The 24,126-nt window shown below is 34.8% G+C and overlaps 1 protein-coding gene across 1 annotated transcript; it reads right to left on the bottom strand.

The window, feature by feature from the left end:
- Positions 1-912: 912 nt before the first annotated feature.
- Positions 913-19,923, bottom strand: LOC117344510 (hepatic lectin-like). The gene is made up of 5 exons (XM_033907271.1): positions 19,751-19,923; positions 18,958-19,058; positions 17,046-17,136; positions 5,780-6,005; positions 913-1,044 (listed from the first exon to the last, which is right to left on the bottom strand). The coding sequence occupies exons 1-5, from the start codon at positions 19,788-19,790 to the stop codon at positions 1,011-1,013; spliced, it is 492 nt and encodes a 163-aa protein (XP_033763162.1). The 5' UTR covers positions 19,791-19,923; the 3' UTR covers positions 913-1,010.
- Between the last annotated feature and the right edge of the window lie 4,203 nt (positions 19,924-24,126).

Below are 24,126 nucleotides of genomic sequence, written 5' to 3'. Positions count from 1 at the left end.
AAAAGTATTTTTATTTTGTTTTGTTTGAGGTATAAATTAACTTTTGAGCCTGACAGGCGACGATCATCACGAAGACACAGAGGACATGTAACGTACGTTAACATATATGGTCATTATCAAGAAAACATCGATCTATTGTCAACCATTAATAATTCGAAGTCCCGCTGTTTCGAAGTTTTTCTGTTAGTCCCTTGAACTTCGAAACATCGAAGTTTGACTGTATTTGATAAGTGTCAGGGGGAAACTGACCTTTCGATAAGCTGATGTATTTCTTTTTAAGTTAACGGGATCGACCACCAAGTTCAAAGCAAGTCAATTTACAAAGACTAAAACAAAACTAATTTTCATTTTGGCGGTGACAGACTTCCATTTTACCATGATTCTAGGGATGCAGACTGGAAGTGTACGTAATCCCTGGACTATCGAGGATGAAGTTAAGATCTAGGTGAGGAAACAAGTATAAATCGGAGTTAACGGGCATTAGAAATGTAGGAAATATCGATAAAGAAATATATGACAACGTCTGTGTATAACGTTAAATACGCGATTCCTTGTTATTTTGATCACATCATTTGAAGGAGGACGAGTATGACACTAAATCAGAAGTATATATCTAGAGCGGACTATGCTGCTGAATGCCGGTTGCCAATTAGTTCAAATTGTTAGAGACCGTCTAGAGTTAAGTCAGTTTACATCCCCAGTCTTGTTTCCTCTCCTATGGGTTGCAAGTTCGAAACCTACGTGGGGCAGTTGCCAGGTACTGACTGTAGGCCGGTGGTTTTTCTCCGGGTACTCCGGCTTTCCTCCACCTCCAAAATCTGGCACGTCCTTAAATGACCCTAGCTGTTAATAGGACGTTAAAACAAAAACAAACAAACCTCTCCTATTCTGAATGTAAACAAACGTTAGTCATAAGGAAGACCTTGACAATGCCTTTATTTTCCTACATGCGTAACACAACAAAGATTCATCAGAGGAATTGTCCTTGGATATTTACGGGTTTCACTTCATTAGCCGACAACAGGTGTTTGGGTGGTGTTGCTCCTGGAAAATAATCAGGAAAATTGTAAGTAATTAGATTCTAAACCGGGGTTTTGACGACAATGGAGTCTTGGAAATTTCCAAAGAAAAATTAATATCGCCACCTGGTTTCATATACAGAATGTTAGATGATGCACACATTTCTACGATCTATCAATTAATAAAACCAAGTGAGTTTTCGTCAAACAATAAAAAAAAATAACGCAGTGTAAAGACTCTCTAATGTGTTAGTGGCAACATGCATTGTATTCCTAATATAGATGTTACATGGCGTGTTGTCTTATAATACATGTTGTATTGTCTACCAAGAAGTATTGTCTTACAAGACATATTGTATTGTCTATCATAGGTTATTGTCTTACATGCCATATTGTTTTCTCCAACATTATGTATTGTATTACATGTCACACTGTATTGTCTAACTTGAAGCGTTGTCTTACATATGACGTAATCTGTTGTGTAAGACGAAGTATTGTGTGAGATGACGTACTGTATAGTGTAAGAGGACGTATTTTATTGTGTAAGATGACGTATTGTATTGTGTAAGAGGACGTATTTTATTGTGTGAGATGACGTATTTTATTGTGTAAGATGACGTATTGTATTGTGTAAGATGACGTACTGTATTGTGTAAGATGACGTATTGTATTGTGTGAGATGACGTATTTTATTGTGTAAGAGGACGTAATTTATTGTGTGAGATGACGTATTGTATTGTGTAAGATGACGTATTTTATTGTGTAAGATGACGTATTGTGTAAGATGACGTATTGTATTGTGTGAGAGGACGTATTGTATTGTGTGAGATGACGTATTGTATTGTGTGAGATGACGTATTGTATTGTGTAAGATGACGTATTGTGCTGTTTAAGATGACGTATTGTATTGTGTAAGATGACGTATTGTCATGTGTAAGATGACGTATTGTATTGTGTAAGATGACGTATTGTATTGTGTAAGATGGCGTATTGTGTAAGATGACGTATTGTATTGTGTAAGATGACGTACTGTATTGTGTAAGATGACGTATTGTGTAAGATGACGTAATGTATTGTGTAAGATGACGTATTGTATTGTGTAAGATGACGTATTGTATTGTGTAAGAGGACGTGTTGTATCGTGTGAGATGACGTATTGTATTGTGTGAGATGACGTATTGTATTGTGTAAGATGACGTATTGTATTGTGATCTGACGTATTGTATTGTGTAAGAGGACGTATTATGTAAGATGACGTATTGTATTGTGTGAGATGACGTATTGTATTGTGATATGACGTATTGTATTATGTAAGATGACGTATTGTATTGTGTGAGATGACGTATTGTGTAAGATGACGTTTTGTGTTGTGTAAGATGACGTATTGTGTAAGATGACGTATTGTGCTGTTTAAGACGACGTATTGTATTGTGTAAGACGACGTATTGTATTGTGTAAGACGACGTATTGTATTGTGTAAGACGACGTATTGTATTGTGTAAGATGATGTATTGTATTATGTAAGATGACGTATTGTATTGTGTGAGATGACGTATTGTGTAAGATGGCGTATTGTGTAAGATGACGTATTGTGCTGTTTAAGATGACGTATTGAATTGTGTAAGATGACGTATTGTATTGTGTAAGATGACGTATTGTGTAAGATGACGTATTGTATAGTGTAAGATGACGTATTGTGTAAGATGACGTACTGTATTGTGTAAGATGACGTATTGTGTAAGATGACGTAATGTATTGTGTAAGATGACATATTGTGTAAGATGACGTATTGTGTAAAATGAAGTATTGTTTAAGATGACGTATTGTATTGTGTAAGATGACGTATTGTGTGAGATGACGTATTGTAGTGTGTAAGATGACGTATTGTGTAAGATGACGTATTGTATTGTGTAAGATGACGTATTGTGTAAGATGACGTATTATATTGTGAGATGAAGTATTGTGTAAGACGACTACTGTGTTGTGTAAGATGAAGTATTGTGTAAGATGGCGTATTGTGCTGTTTAAGATGATGTATTGTATTGTGTAAGATGACGTATTGTGTAAGATGACGTAATGTATTGTGTAAGATGACGTATTGTGTAAGATGACGCATTGTGTAAAATGAAGTATTGTTTAAGATGACGTATTGTATTGTGTAAGATGACGTATTGTGTGAGATGACGTATTGTATTGTGTAAGATGACGTATTGTGTAAGATGACGTATTGTATTGTGTAATATGACGTATTGTATTGTGTAAGATGACGTATTGTATTGTGTAAGAGGACGTGTTGAATCGTGTGAGATGACGTATTGTATTGTGTGAGATGACGTATTGTATTGTGTAAGAGGAAGTATTATGTAAGATGATGTATTGTATTGTGTAAGAGGAAGTATTATGTGAGATGACGTATTGTATTGTGATATGACGTATTGTATTGTGTAAGAGGACGTATTATGTAAGATGACGTATTGTATTATGTAAGATGACGTATTGTATTGTGTGAGATGACGTATTGTGTAAGATGACGTTTTGTGTTGTGTAAGATGACGTATTGTGTAAGATGACGTATTGTGCTGTTTAAGACGACGTATTGTATTGTGTAAGACGACGTATTGTATTATGTAAGATGACGTATTGTATTATGTAAGATGACGTATTGTATTGTGTGAGATGACGTATTGTGTAAGATGACGTATTGTGCTGTTTAAGTTGACGTATTGTATTGTGTAAGATGACGTATTGTGCTGTGTAAGATGACGTATTGAATTGTGTAAGATGACGTATTGTATTGTGTAAGATGACGTATTGTGTAAGATGACGTATTGTATAGTGTAAGATGACGTATTGTGTAAGATGACGTACTGTATTGTGTAAGATGACGTATTGTGTAAGATGACGTAATGTATTGTGTAAGATGACGTATTGTGTAAGATGACGTATTATGTAAAATGAAGTATTGTTTAAGATGACGTATTGTATTGTGTAAGATGACGTATTGTGTGAGATGACGTATTGTATTGTGTAAGATGACGTATTGTGTAAGATGACGTATTGTGTAAGATGACGTATTGTGTAAGATGACGTATTGTATTGTGTAAGATGACGTATTGTGTAAGATGACGTATTGTATTGTGTAAGATGACGTATTGTGTAAGATGACGTATTATATTGTGAGATGAAGTATTGTGTAAGACGACTATTGTGTTGTGTAAGATGAAGTATTGTGTAAGATGGCGTATTGTATTGTGTAAGATGACGTATTGTGTAAGATGACGTATTGTGTAAAATGAAGTATTGTTTAAGATGACGTATTGTATTGTGTAAGATGACGTATTGTGTGAGATGACGTATTGTATTGTGTAAGATGACGTATTGTGTAAGATGACGTATTGTATTGTGTAAGATGACGTATTGTATTGTTTAAGATGACGTATTGTATTGTGTAAGATGACGTATTGTGTAAGATGACGTATTGTATTGTGTAAGATGACGTATTGTGTAAGATGACGTATTATATTGTGAGATGAAGTATTGTGTAAGACGACTATTGTGCTGTTTAAGATTATGTATTGTATTGTGTAAGATGACGTATTGTAATGTGTAAGATGACGTATTGTATTGTGTAAGATGACGTATTGTATTGTGTAAGATGGCGTATTGTGTAAGATGACGTATTGTATTAAGTAAGATGACGTATTGTGTAAGATGACGTATTGCATTGTGTAAGATGACGTATTGTGTAAGATGACGTAATGTATTGTGTAAGATGACGTATTGTATTGTGTAAGATGACGTATTGTATTGTGTAAGATGACGTATTATGTAAGATAACGTATTGTATTGTTTGATATGACGTATTGTATTGTTTGATAGGACGTATTGTATTGTGTAAGAGGACGTATTATGTAAGATGACGTATTGTATTATGTAAGATGACGTATTGTATTGTGTGAGATGACGTATTGTGTAAGATGACGTGTTGTGTTGTGTTAGATGACGTATTGTGTAAGATGACGTATTGTGCTGTTTAAGACGACGTATTGTATTGTGTAAGATGACGTATTGTATTGTGAGATGAAGTATTGTGTGAGACGACTATTGTGTTGTGTAAGATGAAGTATTGTGTAAGATGACTTATTGTGCTGTGTAAGATGACGTATTGTATTGTGAGATGAAGTATTGTTTAAGATGACGTATTTTATTGTGTGAGATGACGTATTGTGTAAGATGACGTGTTGTGGTGTGTAAGATGACGTATCGTATTGTGTAAGATGACGTACTGTATTGTGTAAGATGACGTATTGTATTGTGCGAGATGACGTACTGTATTGTGTAATATGACGTATTGTGTAAGATGACGTATTGTATTGTGTAAGATGACATACTGTATTGTGTAAGATGACGTATTGTGTAAGATGACGTAATGTATTGTGTAAGATGACGTATTGTGTAAGATGACGTGTTTTATTGTGTAAGATGACGTATTGTGTAAGATGAAGTATTGTTTAAGATGACTATTGTATTGTGGAAGATGAAGTATTGTTGAAAGTGAATTATTGTTGAAGATGACGTATTGTGTAAGATGACGTATTGTGTGAGATGACGATTATGGTGGTATAATCTTCTTATATAGTCACTGACTCACTTATAATCTTTTGAGCAGTGATCATAAAAGTTGTTTAAATGATTTCTGACAGTTCACAGGTAAAATGTAATGAATTAAGTAATGAATATTGAGAGGAGGTAACACTCACATTTTCTCACAGATGAAATAATGACTGTTAGAACATCTCTCGTCCTGCCAGAACAGGTCGGTTCCATTCCAGTTCAACATCAGACAGTTGTTTGTCCAGTTACCGTTAGGATACCCTGGCTGCCACTTAGTAAAAGGCCCAACGTACGCTCCAGTCTCCACCCACCTGTACTGGCCCTCAAAGATGAAGTCGGTCGCTCCAATGTAGAAGGGGAAAATTCTGATTGCTGATAATAAAAAGAAGACAAAGTCATTATGTATCCCTTTATCTTGAGTATAAATACATATGCTGCTATCTTTTAACACTACTACTAGTTATATTCTAATCAAGCTTCAAAACACCCCTGGTATACAGTTAATGTAAGTGTGTATTAAAGTTTTCTTTGATTTTTGTATCATGTGAGTTATCATATGTTGAAAATTTGAAGAAAAATGATTTCAAAAAATACTCAACAAATAGATCTGTAAAATCTTGCTGTAACTACTACTGCACCGAGAGTCAACAACAAAATGTACCAAACTCTTCCATGCTTCTAATTGTCGGGTACAGTGTTTCTAGTTGGTGATAACAGAAACTTGGAATAGTGGTTTTCCTTTTCTACATGGTAACTGTACTATCGAAGTGTATGTTTTTACAGCTTGGAATGTCTCAAAACGTTTGCCGTTCCCTTTTAGCTGTCTTGTCTTTTCCTGGTCAAGCTAGCGTATATTGGCGTGTACGTCCAGGTGTTGAAGAAACTTCTAGATTTTCTGATGTGGTATCCCAGTTGTTCTGTGGTCTAGGAGCAATGTAGATAATGATACTGAAGTCTATGATGTCAACAAACATCCCCAATTACTTTAGACAATATTTTCGCAGACTGACACTTCAAGAATCTCCAAGTCCAAGATTTTGTCGTCTAAAACAGTAGTTCATTGAAATGGGATTGGATTCAGCGTGGTGCATCACCAGTCACCAAATCAACATGGATACTTTGACAAGGCAGTATGCTCTAGACAATCAAATGAACTACTCTATATTGTTATCCAGGGCGGCTAGGTCACTGTGGACACAATGTAGTTTCGTCTCTGTGGAGTGTCCTGTGCTTTGTGGATTGCATGTGGTCATAGAGACTGTTAGCATGCAGGTGCACCTCTGGTCACTTGGACAGTCTCCTCCACGATCTTAGATATGGACGGGATATTTGACACTTGATCCCTGCATTGTCTATCAGGCTTCTTCAAAAGTAACACTAGCCTTCTTGGAACACAATGAAATAGATCAAGCCTATAGAAGTTTGTAAACCTGCGCAAGCCATCCTTTTGTCTTGTTGGGAATCGTTAATACGTTTACCTAAATGTCTGTGGACTGGACCACAGGCGCTTGCATAGAATATGTGATTTCATTTTTTTTATTTGACAGTGGTATGTGTAATCTGTGTATTACACAGTACACATACCACGTACTGGTATCATTTTTAAACGAACATTAATGTTCGGTTATTGCCATCAAGAACTGGACTGAGAAATATGACCATATTTGGTAGCCACATTCACCAATACGCCATCTACTGTCTGTTGCAATGAAATATGGCTGCCCCCATTGCCTTACGCTTCAAATAATTTACTTGCAAAAACATCTTCGTTTTATGTAGTAGTTTTACCGAAAATGTTGAAATGTATTCAGCAGATGTTTCCAAGATGCATACGATTTGAGAAATGCATAACGCTAGCGAAATGTGAAGACTAAATGAACCTGAACTTTGCGAATAACTCCAGGTCAAAAGGGCCTATATTTATGTTAACAAATATTGCGCAGGCGCATTCGTCTCCGGATGTTTAGAAAGTTTTGCTCTTCCGTGTTCATTCCAAAACGGCTGACATTATAGCATCGGTCTGCAAATATGTCCGCGATTTACTTAAATGTGTATTATATATATTCTAGAATGTTACATCATTGTCAACTAGATGAGTATTTATATAATTTAGAGAAAGAAATATATCAATAACGGCATACGAGACGATACATTGTATCATACTATATAGGTTACTGTACAGTACATGTTTGCGAGAAAGGTGGATACTAGGTGGCATTTGTGGTCAGGGTGACTGGTCATAGCGTTAACATTGTCATCGATTTCCATATTCCATTTTCCTTTGACGAAAACGACCAATAAATCGAATGCAAATGATAATATCTTGTTGCCATGTGCACGGGATTGGTTGTTGTAGGCGATACTTAGAACGTATTTACTGTTGTAAGGGAGGTAACTGCAAGATTACGGAAATCAAACGTTAAACCAATTTGATTGGTCGATTCTTCCATGACTTTGGCAATGGTTTACAATCGAAGTGACAGATAACTACGGCAATATTCAGATGATATCAACAATAACACTTTTAGATACGTGTGGTCGGCAGTTGTCATGATTATATATATAGCTTGTTTTTATTTCGGCAAAGTCGAGAATATTTACTGAAACGGACCACAGGTGAAGCAGACTTGGAAATACCGAAACGAAGAAAAATGGGGCTTAATTATAATATAAATTGGCATTATTTTCAGAGAATTGACCCACATATATGTTTTTCAATGCCTAATTGTATCATATGTAAAATATTAGAGGTTTACGAATTTTAAATAAATTTTTCATTTGCGAATCGCGGCCCGATTGTCGTTAGAGTTGAATTACCGAAATGGCCGATAGTGGACCCAAATCGATATTTTTAAGAGAGAATGGACCCAATATAGGATCTATTAATCTTTGGTGTTTGTATAGAGACCATATGCATTTTTTTCCTTTACCTGGAAGTATTTTGAAAGAATTTGCAAAATACCGAATTCACGATCAAATTTTCGATTGTGACGAACTACTGAGACGGTGTTAAGTTCATGTTAAGTCAATCTGATTGAAATCAGCTGTTACATATGTACACTGTACACATGGCTACGTTTACTATGCAATACGCCTACGTATTTTTTTTTCAAAGACGGAAAAAGGAAATACGGATTATCTAAAAACAAATGAAAAAAGACTTGTGATATTCACTTTATTTGACATTCAGCCATTAATTATTATTTGTAGTTTTATAACTTCTGAAATAGTGTGATCGATTCTTTATATAATATTGCTGTGGAACTTGTGTTATTTTTCAAACAAATTCATTTTGATAATTTGTTAATTTAGAACGTTCATCAAGTCATGATCAAGACTTTAAATTCTCGCTACACCATACTTCAAACACGGAGTAATCAATGAATTGATCAATTGAAAATTGAAGTCAAGCAAATGAGTTAATATTTACCTAAATAATTTTTCAATTATATATATACAACTTTTTGTGCCATGCTGTTACAAGATTTCAGTTACAATTCTAAAAGTCAAGCAAATGAGTTAATTAAATATTTACCTAAATAATTTTTCAATATACAACACATGTTCAGATGACTATTTGTGCCATGCTGTTACACGATTTCAGTTATAATTCTAAAATTGAATTAGTATGTAAATATATGTTATACTGTCAATATCCACAAAGCGAGTGTAGTCTACTGTACTCGGTCATGCCGGTAGATAGCGGTACATATACGTACTGCTTACATCTCGTGCTTACTTGTGTGAACTATAAATCAATAACAAAAATGGTTCATATATTTCTATATATGACTTCACAAATTATGCGGTGTCTGAATTGATTTGATTTAAACATATTTTATTGTATCTTAATATATACATGGGAATTGGGCACAAGTTATCAAACTTATATTAAGCCTTTTCCCTATATAATTTTACATACATATAATACATTTATTTTACAAGATGACATATATTTACATATGAGAGAGAGAGAGAGAGAGAGAGAGAGAGAGAGAGAGAGAGAGAGAGAGAGAGTTATAATGAAGATATAATTTAAAAAAAATCATTATGACTATAGATTATCAAATGAATAAATAATTCAAGTAAACTATTCCAATAAACTATTCCGATGCCGATAGCAGAAGTTCACACTATTCACTTTTCAAAACACTTTGCTGTTTCTAAAGTTCATCACATCCTGTGCCATGGTTAGCTCTCTCCGTTCGCTTCCTATGCCTCCTGGAAATTCGATTCTCTTTTGCCATCGGCATCGGAATAGATATGATAAGCACACATAAATTTACACAGATATATATAGAGAGATAAGGGGAATTAAAATCTATACGAATCAAGAATGTACTTCTGAGTGTTTTTACATATTGTAACATTATCCTCTATGGATAAATCACTGCTTCCATACAGTAATAGCTGCAGATCTAGCGGTATGAAATTGTTCAGATTTCGGTACAATTCGATTCTCTGTTCAACATAATTATTACAGACGAAGAAGAAATGATATGTATCCTCAATAGGATGACCACATTGACAGTGACTATAATCAATCAGATGAGATCGGAAAAGGTCATTATTTAAAGTACTACAACTATTTCTTAATCTTGCATGCAATATATTAGATTTTCTATTTCCAACAGAGTAATAATAAGGTACTTTTGATATATTAGTGATAGACTTTTTAAAAACTAAGTATGAGTTACTTGCCTAGTTTCTAAATCTAATTGGTTCCAAAGTCGAATAGTAGCCGGGAAAAACGAAATATTGGTCAAATGAAGTCGGAAATTTGGTAAAGAGTAGTTATTGGCGTCTCGGAGGTTATAGTGAGAGTTTTCAGATACTAGAGGAGGCAGTAGAGTGGATAAATAGTTTGGTGTTAGGTGATTTGTGACTTTATAGAAAAGTTGCAGTTTTCTCCTAGTACGACGAGTTGCAAGTGGTTCTAAACCACTTTCAGAATATAATGAAAGTCTGCTAGCAAAAGATGGTAATCCAGTAATTATTCTTGCTATTTCTAAGTTAAGTTTTTCCAATTTGTCTGCATCACCGAGAGAACAACCGTCCCAAACCTCACAACAGTATTCAAATAATGGCAGAATATAAGACTTGTAAATTTTAATTAAAGTTTGTCTGTTTAAAAGATATTTGAGCTTTCGGAGGATACTTACCTGTTTTGATACCTTTTTACAAGTGTTGTCAATATGAGTGGACCATCTGCAATTTGCATCTAAAGTAACTCCTAGGTGTTTATGATTATCAACAAATTCTACATCCACATTATTAAAGCTTATATCTACAACATGTTCGTGTTCATTGTTTGAAATAAGTAAAGCTTCCGTTTTCAGAGGGTTGAATTTCACCAGCCATGTTTCTGCCCAATTTTGAATTTTAACTAAGTCATTATTTATTTTCGTTTCAATTTCCAAGAGCGATCGACCAGAACATAATAAGGAGGTATCATCAGCAAATAATTTGGAAAGACTTTCAAGGTTATCTGATATGTCATTTATATATAGGATAAAAAGAAGAGGACCCAATACTGACCCTTGCGGAACGCCAGCATTAGTAGTTCTGACGGAAAATTTACTAATTCCTACGAAAACTTGTTGTTTCCGGTTTCTGATATAATAATTTAACCATTTTAAAAGTTTTCCGTTTATTCCATAATTAGCTAATTTTACATTTAGTCCCTTGTGCCACACACGATCGAACGCTTTGGAGATATCACAAAAAACTAGACACGTTGGTTGCTTTTTTTCCAAATTTTCACAAACAGTATGATAAATTTCTATCATTTGATGAACGGTAGAGTGACCAGGTTGGAAACCTGACTGGTATTTATATATAAGTGAGTTTTCAAGTAAATAATTATTCAAAAATTTCACAACTAAGCGTTCAAAAACTTTACCACTAGTACTGAGTAATGATATAGGTCTATAATTTGAAGAAACATGTTTATCCCCATTCTTAAATAATGGCATAACTATTGCTAATTTCCAATGTTCTGGAAAGACACCAGTATCCAACGAGTATCTAAAAATTAATGATAAAGGATAAGCTACAGATACTGCAGTATTTTTTAACATACTGTGACTAATCCCATCATGACCTACAGCTTTGTATATAGATAAAGATTTAAGTATGTCGATTACGTCATTGAGTTCAAATTGTATGTCTGATATAGTAGCGTCCGTCCTAAGTTCGACCCCTGGCTCGTCGATGTTTGTGTCGTCAATAGTAGAAATGGAAACAAAGTAATCATTTAGTATATTAGCTTTATCTACATCTGTCATTACAAGATCTCCGTTATTATTTACAAGGGGTGGTATAGTATTAACAGTTTCAGTAGATTTTATTAATATGCGGACAACTTTCCAAAAATTTCTAGGATTCGAATCAGAAAAACGGTCTAAAATACCATTTATGTCCGCATAGAACTGTTCTTTTATGTGCTTTTTTAGATTATTAACGTGATTACGTTGTCTCCGAAAATTCGTCAAGTTTCTTATAGAGCGATTAGATTTAAAAAAAATTAAAAGTCTGTCTCTTTTCCTTATTTCACGTCGAAGGTCAAAATTAAACCAAGGCTTGTCATTAGGTCGTATTGTAACAGTTTTCGTAGGAATGCACTCCTCAGCTATGTCCAAATATTTTTCTGTAAACTTAACACACATGTCATCTGGGGAGTGCGAGGTAGAGAATAAATCATCCCAGTCTGTATCGTCAAGTTTACTATTAAAAAGTTCGTAATTAGCTTCATTGTAACATCTTATGGTTCGTTTAAACGTCCTGGTAATTACTGTGCCTACAGTCAGTTCTACAGTCGTCGCTTTATGGTCAGATACCTCATCGCCAATGTCAATTACGTCAGAAAAGTTAGAAGTACACGTGTCGGAGAGTAAAATGGGGTCAAGTAAGGTAGAGCTCGTGCGTCCTATGCGTGTCGGTTTGTCGATTACATTAGTTAGGTGAAAGGTGTGGATAATATCATACACAACGTGCGTGTTTTCTACAGTTAAAAGATCAACATTTATATCACCAACTAATACTATATTTGGGGTTTCCTGAATAGCAGTGTCTATAGAATTCTGTAGATGATTCCAAAAGGATTGTGCGATATTAGGAGGCCTATACAGAGTACACAGAAGATATTTTTTATATGGAAAATTGATCTCCGTCCAAATAACCTCACCCACCTGAAATTCTAAGTCAGCTCTACGACGGGTGCACAAGAGACTGGATGTAAATACTGCTATCCCCCCTCCCGGGGTTCCCCGGTCCTTACGTTATAACTCGTAACCACCCAGGAGTATATCAGCGTCAGAAATAGAAGGATCAAGGTGAGTCTCGGTGACGCAAACAATATCATAATCAGAAGCCAAATTTTCTAAATGTGATAACTTATTTCTTAGACTACGAATATTCAAGTGGAAAATAGATATACAGTTATTATAATCTGGGGGGCCTGGGTTAGGATGGACATTATTACAGGACAGGAGGAGGAGCTGAAGTATCAAGAGAAAACTAGAGTTATCTGTTATGCTGCATAATAAAACACGTGTTACTAAAAATAGTTTTGTAAACATAAACATCACGCTAGATCTACAGCCATTGAGAACATGGGACATTTAAATATAGACGAAAAACGTCTGAAGATCTGAATGAAGTGAATAAACGATGTATTAAATTATTTTTATGAAATATTCAAGTCATAGATCATTCTTTTTTTAAAAATACTGATTTCAGGTCCATTTTGGTAATTCAACTATAACGGCAATTAAAATACTTCTCGTTTTTTTTTAAAGCCAGAAAACCGAAATCCGGATTATCTAAAAACAAATGCAAAAAGACTTGTGATATTCACTTAATTTGATATTCAGCCGTTAATTGTTATTTGTAGTTTTATAACTTTTGATATATTGTGATTGATTCTCTATATAATATTGCTGTGGAACTTGTGTTATTTTTCAAACAAATTCATTTTAATAATTTGTTAATTTAAAATTTTCATCAAGTCATGATCAAGACTTGAAATTCTCACTACACCATACTTCAAACACGGAGTAATCAATGAATTGATAAACTGAAAATTTACCTTAAATAATTTTTCAATATACAACACATGTTCAGATGACTATTTGTGCCATGCTGTTACAAGATTTCAGTTACAATTCTAAAATTGAATTAGTATGTAAATATATGTTATCCTGTCAATATCCACAAAGCGAGTGTAGTTTACTGTACTCAAAGTCATGCCAGTAGATAGCGGTACATATACTTACTGCTTACATCTAGTGCTTACTTGTGTGAACTATAAATAATAACAAAATGGTTCATATATTTCTATATATGACTTCACAAATTATGTGGTGTCTGAAGATCTGAATGAAGTGAATAAACGATGTATTACATTATTTTTATGAAATATTCAAGTCATAGATCATTCTCTTAAAAATATTGATTTCAAGTCCATTTTGGTAATTTTACTATGACGGCAATCAGGCCTAGAATGGCGAATAAACCCCTAATATTTTACATATGATTAATTTTGACATTGGAGAACATAAAATTGTGCCCATTCTCTAAGAACTGGTAGAATGTACAGAATAGAGCTTCATAAATATATTCTCAAAATTACTAATTACCCCGGTAAATATAACATTTTACATAAACCTCCCATGACTGATGGTGAACTTAAACTTGCAAATCTCCTGTGTCATTCCAATTTTGATATGTGTAAATATATACACGTACGGTATATAACTATATAGATATGGAATGCTTCACAATTTGCATACAGTTATGGAATCTTATAACACCTCCAAAAATGTTCTCTCCACATAAAAGGTGTGATTTGTGCAATTACATTGCTGAATTGTGTGGTTCAGTATGATTGGATGATCAACATTGGAAAAGGACAATAAATAGGGAATGTGTCGTCCCATCGAATGGACTGTAATCTTTGTGATCAGGTTTGAAGTTGAAAATGAATCTTGAAGTTTTCTTTTCCTGTTTGCTGAATTATTCGATGAAGATAGTCTTTATCTGGTTGTTATTCTTTATCACATTGTTTACAATACTGTAATTATAACAGAAGTTTATCTTCTCATATACAGATTTATTAACATCAAATGATTCCTGAACAAAAGGAGTCAGGTTTTTTTGTTTTGAAGTACCATAAATGCTTGAGTACAGTTTCAATAGGATACATTCCTAATTCGGGCCTTGATTAGCAGCTCTGGTTTTGGTTTTCAGTAATTCTTTATGTGTGTTTCATCATATTTAGTTGAAATACAACTATGTATGCCAAACTAACGATGGAACTAGCCAAAATTTAGTGCATATTAGAAGTTGGCATCAATAAGGTCACAGAGTCCTAGCTGTATTATAACTGATGATGCCTTCCCGAAAGAAAGAAGACATATTTTATTTTCATCGATCCAAGATAGATCAACAAACTTCCAATTTCAATTAGGACCTTACAGAAACATGCATGTGTACAATCAAATCAGAACAGCTGCAAACATTTCAAATTATTTGCAATTAATTCCTAAGCCGATATCAGTAAATTTATCAACTTAAAACTAAGAAGATTACTGATTTTGCATTAAACAATAATGTTCGTTTACAGTACTTCCAGTACTTTGATTTTTTTTCATTTTTTCTAATTTTCTATGCAAGCGCCTGTGGACTGGACCTGTTTTTTTTAACCGTTTTCCTGGTAGGTATGGAACTACGAATACAGATACAACGAATATTGTTATATTATTGTCGTATGGGCTAACCACGAAATTTTGTACCCACAAAATAATTTGAAAGCACAATGGAAGAAAGTGCACACAAATATTATAATATATATGTTATAGAGTATTGTATACTTTTTAAAGAGCATGGAATAAATGTCCATGTATCTAGTCCTAGATTTGGTTTGTTTGGTTTGTTTTTGTTTAACGTCCTATTAACAGCCAGGGTCATTTTAGGACGTGCCAGGATTTGGAGGTGGAGGAAAGCCGGTGTCATATAAAATATTGACCCCTATAAAATACCGACCCAGGTCAGTATTTCATGGCGATCAGAATTTTATAGGACACCGGTGTACCCGGAGAAAAACCACCGGCCTACGGTCAGTACCTAGCAACCAGGGGCGTAGCGTCCACAAGAAAAAAAAAAGCCTGGGCTTGCACATAAAAATTCCTACCATGTGGGTTGGGCCAATATTTCAAGTAACTATCAAATTAAATATGAGTAATTATCATAACATCCAATTCTTGTATCAAATAACCAAATTAGTAACTAGTCTACCATGTACAATGTACCTTTTAATTGATGTAAGCCTAGTAATTCTGGAATATCAAAAACCTCATCTATGACTAGCCAATCAATTCTATGTTTCCGATTTTATAAAGTTGACAAGTGTATTTATTCAGAATGAAGACAAAATGTATACTGTGTGTATTGTTCAGGTTTTCGCCACAGCGACACAAAATTGAAAACTTTTACTCTTAAGTCGCTGTCTACCAATTGGGCAAACCTCGGACAGCTTGTTAAAGCCACATACTCCCAAACAACCTAAAATTCTAGTTGCACACATGTATTAATGGCAATCCAAGATGCTCATTCACTCTCTCCGAGCCTCAACACCACGGTTACACGCAAATTACATTGACATCGAATTGTCAAAAAAAGAATTAATTGTCTAAAGTCTAGATCAGTCTTCTTAAGAATAAAAAGTTATAAAATAACTGTCTCTGAAAACAATTGCATATCTTTACAAAATCTATAAAGGACTCGCACAACTAAATCAGCTGGTGTTTCACCTGAAACAAGTCCCCGAGAAAAATGTGTTTCTTAGGTTTGTAGCTGCTTTCCTGAGTAAATAACATATGAAAATTTAATGGGTATTTTCTGTGTACGAGAATAAAGAGTAGGGTCTTGACTCCTACTGAAAATAGAATGACGTAGAATTCGAGGTGTAAAAAGGCCGGAATACCCCAGGTGGGGGGATCCCCAGTGCACTGTAAATGTCAGGGTTACTGTCTTTCGAGTACCCGTGTGCTCTTATATGCCATTAAACCTATACAATTGCAACATTTATCCGATAGAAAAAACTTCAAACTTTAATTTGATATAAATTTCACATCATTTGAACTTCAAAAGAGCGAATGAAGGGATGGGGTCACTAGTAATAACATATAGTAAATTATTTAGTTCCGCTCCCAAACCCCTCGCCTGGGCTTACACATTCTCATTGGTCTAGCTACGCCCCTGGCAACTGCCCCATGTATGTTTCGAACTCACAGCCCAGAGGTGGAGGGCTAGTGTTAAAGTGTCGGTAAAGGCTAGAATGACTTCCTGTCATAAGCATCTGTAAAAAAAGTAACCGTAACGAACAAACATACATATATATTTCTTTCTTACTTTCCAGGACATTTGCGATTGTGTAGAGAAAGTCGTGTTTATCCTGAGAATCGTCAGACGCCAGCCAGCCATGAAGCTTTTTACACTCTATCTGCAAAATATTCAATAACCATTTGAGAATTTAAACAAGAAATTTTCTTCCGGGACAAAAGATGATTGACGTTTATGAGTTAGTTCCTGATATACACCAAGGTCTGTTAAAATATCGAGATATGCAGGTTGATGATTACCATGATCAATAACATTATCTCATTTGAAAATATTCAACTGCTTTCATTGTATCTTTGAAGATATTTCCTCGCGTAAAGGACTTAATAAATGACCCCATTGTCCTAAAACTTCAGACACTTACTCACAATTATCTTTTCCCCATCAACATGCGAAATTGAGAAAATTGTTACTAAATTATATTTTTGTCATTCTCACTCTAATAGTTTTATCAAAACTTACTAGTATCTGATTGTATGGCAAGCCTTGTTATAATTTATTCCATTATTTTTACTCCAGGGATTACGATCACGTTCGCTGTAATCGTAACCACGGGAGTATCAAGGATGATTTTATTCATAGAGCAATGTTGCAGTTTATATGAAATATTTTACAAATACATATATTTTTTTAATTTTCTATAATAAATAAGTTTATGAGATATACAGTGTGTATCATATACTATATATTGTCATCTTATGGAATATATAAGATATCTTCAATATATATATTATATCTTATAAATTATATCTCATAAATGTTAAATGAGAAATCTTGTATCTTATCTTATATACAGTAATTTGGTCTATTAACTTTGCTCCATGATAAGATGGCAACTTGGCTTGCCAAATACATGTAATTGTTTATATTTGCATTTCAATCTCCCGGCATCCAAATTTAGGTCACTGTTACTATAAATAGATTTTCTATCTTTTCGCGCTACTACATCCGCTAATTATCAGATAGTGGTGTTACTTCAAACTCTTAGTCACAACTACCATCTCTTGTTATGCTATTTTATAGTGCTTCCTGGTCGATATTTTGATTCGACCATTCTTACCAACTTTTGTAGTGTAAACTTTACTTTTACAACAATTGCGAAACTTATATATCATTCTTGATGGGAGCACGCGAGGAGTCTTAATTACTGTGGGAGGAAACCGGAATACCCGGGAAAAGCCCACGTGGTCGGTCAGGTGACCCTATACGGGTTTACTTCCGATCGGGATATCGAACCCCGGCTGTCTAGGTGAAAGGCAAGTGTGTTACCATTGTACTACCCGATTATCGATCGTGGTGTATTGGCCAATATCACCAAAGAATACCGACATAGTAACGGAATTATAAATCCAACTCAAAATAAATCAAACGAGGGCACAATTTGAAGAATAAAATAAATTTGCATAGAGACGAGAAAAGGTATATAGGGGTAAACTAAAAACCTAAGGTAGTGGCATAAGGCATATCGACAAACAACGATCACGTCTGACTTCATATCGCATAAGAAAATAGAATATTTCCAAGTGATGTCGACAAAAAAAAAACTTTTCCGTGGCATTTATCACTCTCGAAAACTTGTGTTGTTGATTTCTCCATTTGAAGTCAATATCTGTCACGAAAATAGTGAAAAGGGGACAAGTTCTGCTGGGAAAGGTAGTGGAAGGAAGGGTGTTACTATCTAGAAATGGAAAGTTAACCACTGGTAAATGGTTATCATGCATCTTAAATGTAAGCTGTCCCCTTTGGTGATGTTTTAATTAAGTAAAGATCGAGGTAAGCGCAGCAGTCTGGTGGTGATATGAAAGATCAATGTTAAATCGGGCGGGGATTGGTAACGCTTGATCTGCCTTGCTGATTTTGATTTAGAATTAGGATTTCGTTATAATATCGGTATTCTCTGTTTAATTCATAATTCTCAACGTACCTCGGCCTGGTTCCAGTTGGTTCTCTGGCTGTTGAAATGAATACAGTTTTCCTTGTATTGTACCCATCCATGTTCACACTCAGAATGTACCAAGGTGACACCTGGCAATATAATAAAACATTTATTTCTGTGCCAATCTTTTATCAAAAATGATGGTACAGTGTAGTTAGATCTAGAGTAATACTAGTTATTTTAGTGATTAGAAGCGGAAACAGACTCATGACGTAACGTCATTGTCTATATCTATATGACGGAACGAAGAGTTTTTTATTATTATTATTTTTTTATTTTTATTTTTATAAATATATTTCCTTTTCACGTTTGCCTGGTAAAATACTTATGCACATCAATGTCCTTGTTAGCTTCACCCGAAGTCGTACGAGAAAAAAATTATAACTTGGTACTCTACAATAAATAGAGACTTGTATAGAGTTAGAATTATATATTCCAGCTTGAAACAAGCCTTTCTATTGGCTAAAATGTTTGTCCAATAGCATAAAAAATAACGTCATTGACTATTATGTCGCTTTTGATTGGCTACTAGGTACTTCCGCAAAGAAAATAGTCCGCCACAATATAATCATTCAACGTAATCCTGGAATAAACATACGATAGGTAATGACATCAACTGTTATTTAAACAGAGATAAAGACCCATAGTCACACATTTAGTCTTAATCTTATCAACATGGATCTGACATATTGTAGATTACATTATAGTTAATTTTCATTAAACATTTGTGTTATCGGTAAAAGGATTATTCCATGATCTAGATGAGGAATTGTGTACTTACCCAGGATGATAAAAAGGAGAGCGGACTCTTTAATGAACATGGTGATGATTTGGGTAACTGTAATTGTTGGAGTCTAAATGTCCTTACGGAATTGTCACACACCTAGTGAAGCCTGTAAAGTCGACCTAGATAGATTAAATGGTGCCCTCGTTATCGGATCAGTTCTGGAGTAGCAAACAGGCAAACTTGGTCAATATTATACAAATACTGGGCATGATTGTATAACACACACGTGCATGGCTCTATCATGGAAGATATAATGTACCCGGCCCCAACTCCACCAACCCAACGTTCCTTACGTTAAAGAAATTCCCTAACTTAAAATTGTCCATAGGTAAGCATGTTTCAATGTCTTAGATCAGGAGCGTTCAAGGATTCAAGGAACGTTCCTAAACTGAGACTTTCCCCTTAAATCCAATTAATGCTTTCATATCAAAATTTTTTAAGTTAAGAAATGTTTTTGCCTGTCTTGTAAAATAAATCTTTATTTTGAATATTTTGAATTTCAATCGATTTTCATTTCGTTTAGATTCTCAATCATGTGTACTAATTGACCAGTATAGTTTATGGGGTGAGCGTGTGTATATACATTGTACATAGGTCTACTTTGACACCGTTTCTTGTAAGGATTGGTTTTCTTTACGCTGCCTTCTGTACCTATCCCAATCAAAAGAATGAACATCTAGATTTTAATTAGAATGTACCCATCCATATTTTGGAATTAATTTTGAAATATTTTTTGGTCGTCTCCTATGAATAATTTAGGCCTTTACCAACACTGACGAGTCGTCCTAGAATGACAGAACAACTGTATGATGTACCTAACATCACTGGCAAGTCCTAGAATGACGGAACAACTGTATGATGTACCTAACATCACTGGCAAGGGCGTATATAACCATGATATACTGGAGTATATAACCATGGCATACTGGGGTATATAACCATGGCATACTGGGGTATATAACCATGACATACTGGAGTATATAACCATGACATACCGGGGTATATAACCATGACATACTGGAGTATATAACCATGACATACTGGGGTATATAACATGACATACTGGAGTATATAACCATGACATACTGGAATATATAACCATGACATACTGGGGTATATAACCATGACATACTGGGGTATATAACCATGATATACTGGAGTATATAACCATGACATACTGGAGTATATAACCATGACATACTGGAGTATATAACCATGACATACTGGGGTATATAACCATGACATACTGGGGTATATAACCAATGACATACTGGGGTATATAACCATGACATACTGGGGTATATAACCATGACATACAGGGGTATATAACCATGATATACTGGGGTATATAACCATGACATACTGGGGTATATAACCATGACATACTGGAGTATATAACCATGACATACTGGAGTATATAACCATGACATACTGGGGTATATAACCATGACATACTGGGGTATATAACCAATGACATACTGGGGTATATAACCATGACATACTGGGGTATATAACCATGACATACAGGGGTATATAACCATGATATACTGGGGTATATAACCAATGACATACTGGGGTATATAACCATGACATACTGGGGTATATAACCTTGACATACTGGGGTATATAACCATGATATACTGGGATATATAACATGACATACTGGGGTATATAACCATGACATACTGGAGTACATAACCATGACATACTGGGATATATATTCATGACATACTGGAGTATATAACCATGACATACTGGGGTATATAACCATGACATACTGGAGTATATAACTATGACATACTGCAGTATATAACCATGACATACTGGGGTATATAACATGATATACTGGAGGATATAACCATGACATACTGGGGTATATAACCATGACATACTGATGTATATAACCATGACATACTGGGGTATATAACCATGACATACTGGGGTATATAACCATGACATACTGGAGTATATAACCATGACATACTGGGGTATATAACCATGACATACTGGAGTATATAACCATGACATACTGGGGTATATAACCATGGCATACTGGAGTATATAACCATGGCATACTGGAGTATATAACCATGGCATACTGGGGTATATAACCATGACATACTGGAGTATATAACCATGGCATACTGGGGTATATAACCATGACATACTGGAGTATATAACCATGGCATACTGGGGTATATAACCATGACATACTGGAGTATATAACCATGACATACTGGAGTATATAACCATGATATACTGGAGTACATAACCATGACATACTGGGGTATATAACCATGACATACTGGAGTATATAACCATGACATACTGGAGTATATAACCATGACATACTGGGGTATATAACATGACATACTGGACTATATAACCATGACATACTGGAGTATATAACCATGACATACTGGAGTATATAACCATGACATACTGGGGTATATAACCATGACATACTGGGGTATATAACCATGACATACTGGGGTATATAACCATGATATACTGGAGTATATAACATGACATACTGGAGTATATAACCATGGCATACTGGGGTATATAACATGACATACTGGAGTATATAACCATGACATACTGGGGTATATAACATGGCATACTGGAGTATATAACCATGACATACTGGAGTATATAACCATGACATACTGGAGTATATAACCATGACATACTGGAGTATATAACCATGGCATACTGGGCTATATAACCATGACATACTGGAGTATATAACCATAACATACTGGGGTATATAACATGACATACTGGAGTATATAACCATGACATACTGGGGTATATAACATGGCATACTGGAGTATATAACATGACATACTGGAGTATATAACCATGACATACTGGAGTATATAACCATGACATACTGGAGTATATAACCATGACATACTGGAGTATATAACATGACATACTGGGCTATATAACCATGACATACTGGAGTATATAACCATAACATACTGGGGTATATAACATGACATACTGGAGTATATAACCATGACATACTGGGGTATATAACATGACATACTGGAGTATATAACCATGACATACTGGGGTATATAACATGACATACTGGAGTATATAACCATGACATACTGGGGTATATAACCATGACATACTGGGGTATATAACCATGACATACTGGGGTATATAACCATGACATACTGGGGTATATAACATGACATACTGGGATATATAACCATGACATACTGGAGTATATAACCATGACATACTGGAGTATATAACCATGACATACTGGGGTATATAACCATGACATACTGAGGTATATAACCATGACATACTGGAGTATATAACCATGACATACTGGGGTATATAACCATGACATACTGAGGTATATAACCATGACATACTGGGGTATATAACCATGACATACTGGGGTATATAACCATGACTTACTGAGGTATATAACCATGACATACTGGAGTATATAACCATGACATACTGAGGTATATAACCATGACATACTGGGGTATATAACCATGACATACTGGGGTATATAACATGACATACTGGGGTATATAACATGACATACTGGGGTATATAACCATGACATACTGAGGTATATAACCATGACATACTGGAGTATATAACCATGACATACTGGGGTATATAACCATGACATACTGGGGTATATAACCATGACATACTGGAGTATATAACCATGACATACTGGGGTATATAACCATGACATACTGGAGTATATAACCATGACATACTGGGGTATATAACCATGACATACTGAGGTATATAACCATGACATACTGGAGTATATAACCATGACATACTGAGGTATATAACCATGACATACTGGGGTATATAACATGACATACTGGGGTATATAACCATGACATACTGGGGTATATAACCATGACATACTGAGGTATATAACCATGACATACTGGGGTATATAACCATGACATACTGAGGTATATAACATGACATACTGAAGTATATAACCATGACATACTGGGGTATATAACCATGACATACTGGGGTATATAACCATGACATACTGGGGTATATAACCATGATATACTGGAGTATATAACATGACATACTGGAGTATATAACCATGGCATACTGGGGTATATAACATGACATACTGGAGTATATAACCATGACATACTGGGGTATATAACATGGCATACTGGAGTATATAACCATGACATACTGGAGTATATAACCATGACATACTGGAGTATATAACCATGACATACTGGAGTATATAACCATGGCATACTGGGCTATATAACCATGACATACTGGAGTATATAACCATAACATACTGGGGTATATAACATGACATACTGGAGTATATAACC

This window comes from Pecten maximus, chromosome 16 (genome assembly GCF_902652985.1).
Source record: "Pecten maximus chromosome 16, xPecMax1.1, whole genome shotgun sequence".
Lineage (NCBI taxonomy): Eukaryota > Metazoa > Mollusca > Bivalvia > Pectinida > Pectinidae > Pecten > Pecten maximus.
The sequence above is the reverse complement of the archived record's forward strand: the minus strand, read 5'-3'. Positions and strand labels throughout refer to the sequence as shown.

Coding starts and splice junctions, on each gene's coding strand:
- LOC117344510 (XM_033907271.1), bottom strand. CDS start 19,790: ATGTTCATTAAAGAGTCCGCTCTCCTTTTTATCATCCTGG. Junction 17,137..18,957: donor CCAACTGGAACCAGGCCGAG/GTACGTTGAGAA, acceptor AATATTTTGCAG/ATAGAGTGTAAAAAGCTTCA. Junction 1,045..5,779: donor TATTTCATCTGTGAGAAAAT/GTGAGTGTTACC, acceptor ATTATTTTCCAG/GAGCAACACCACCCAAACAC.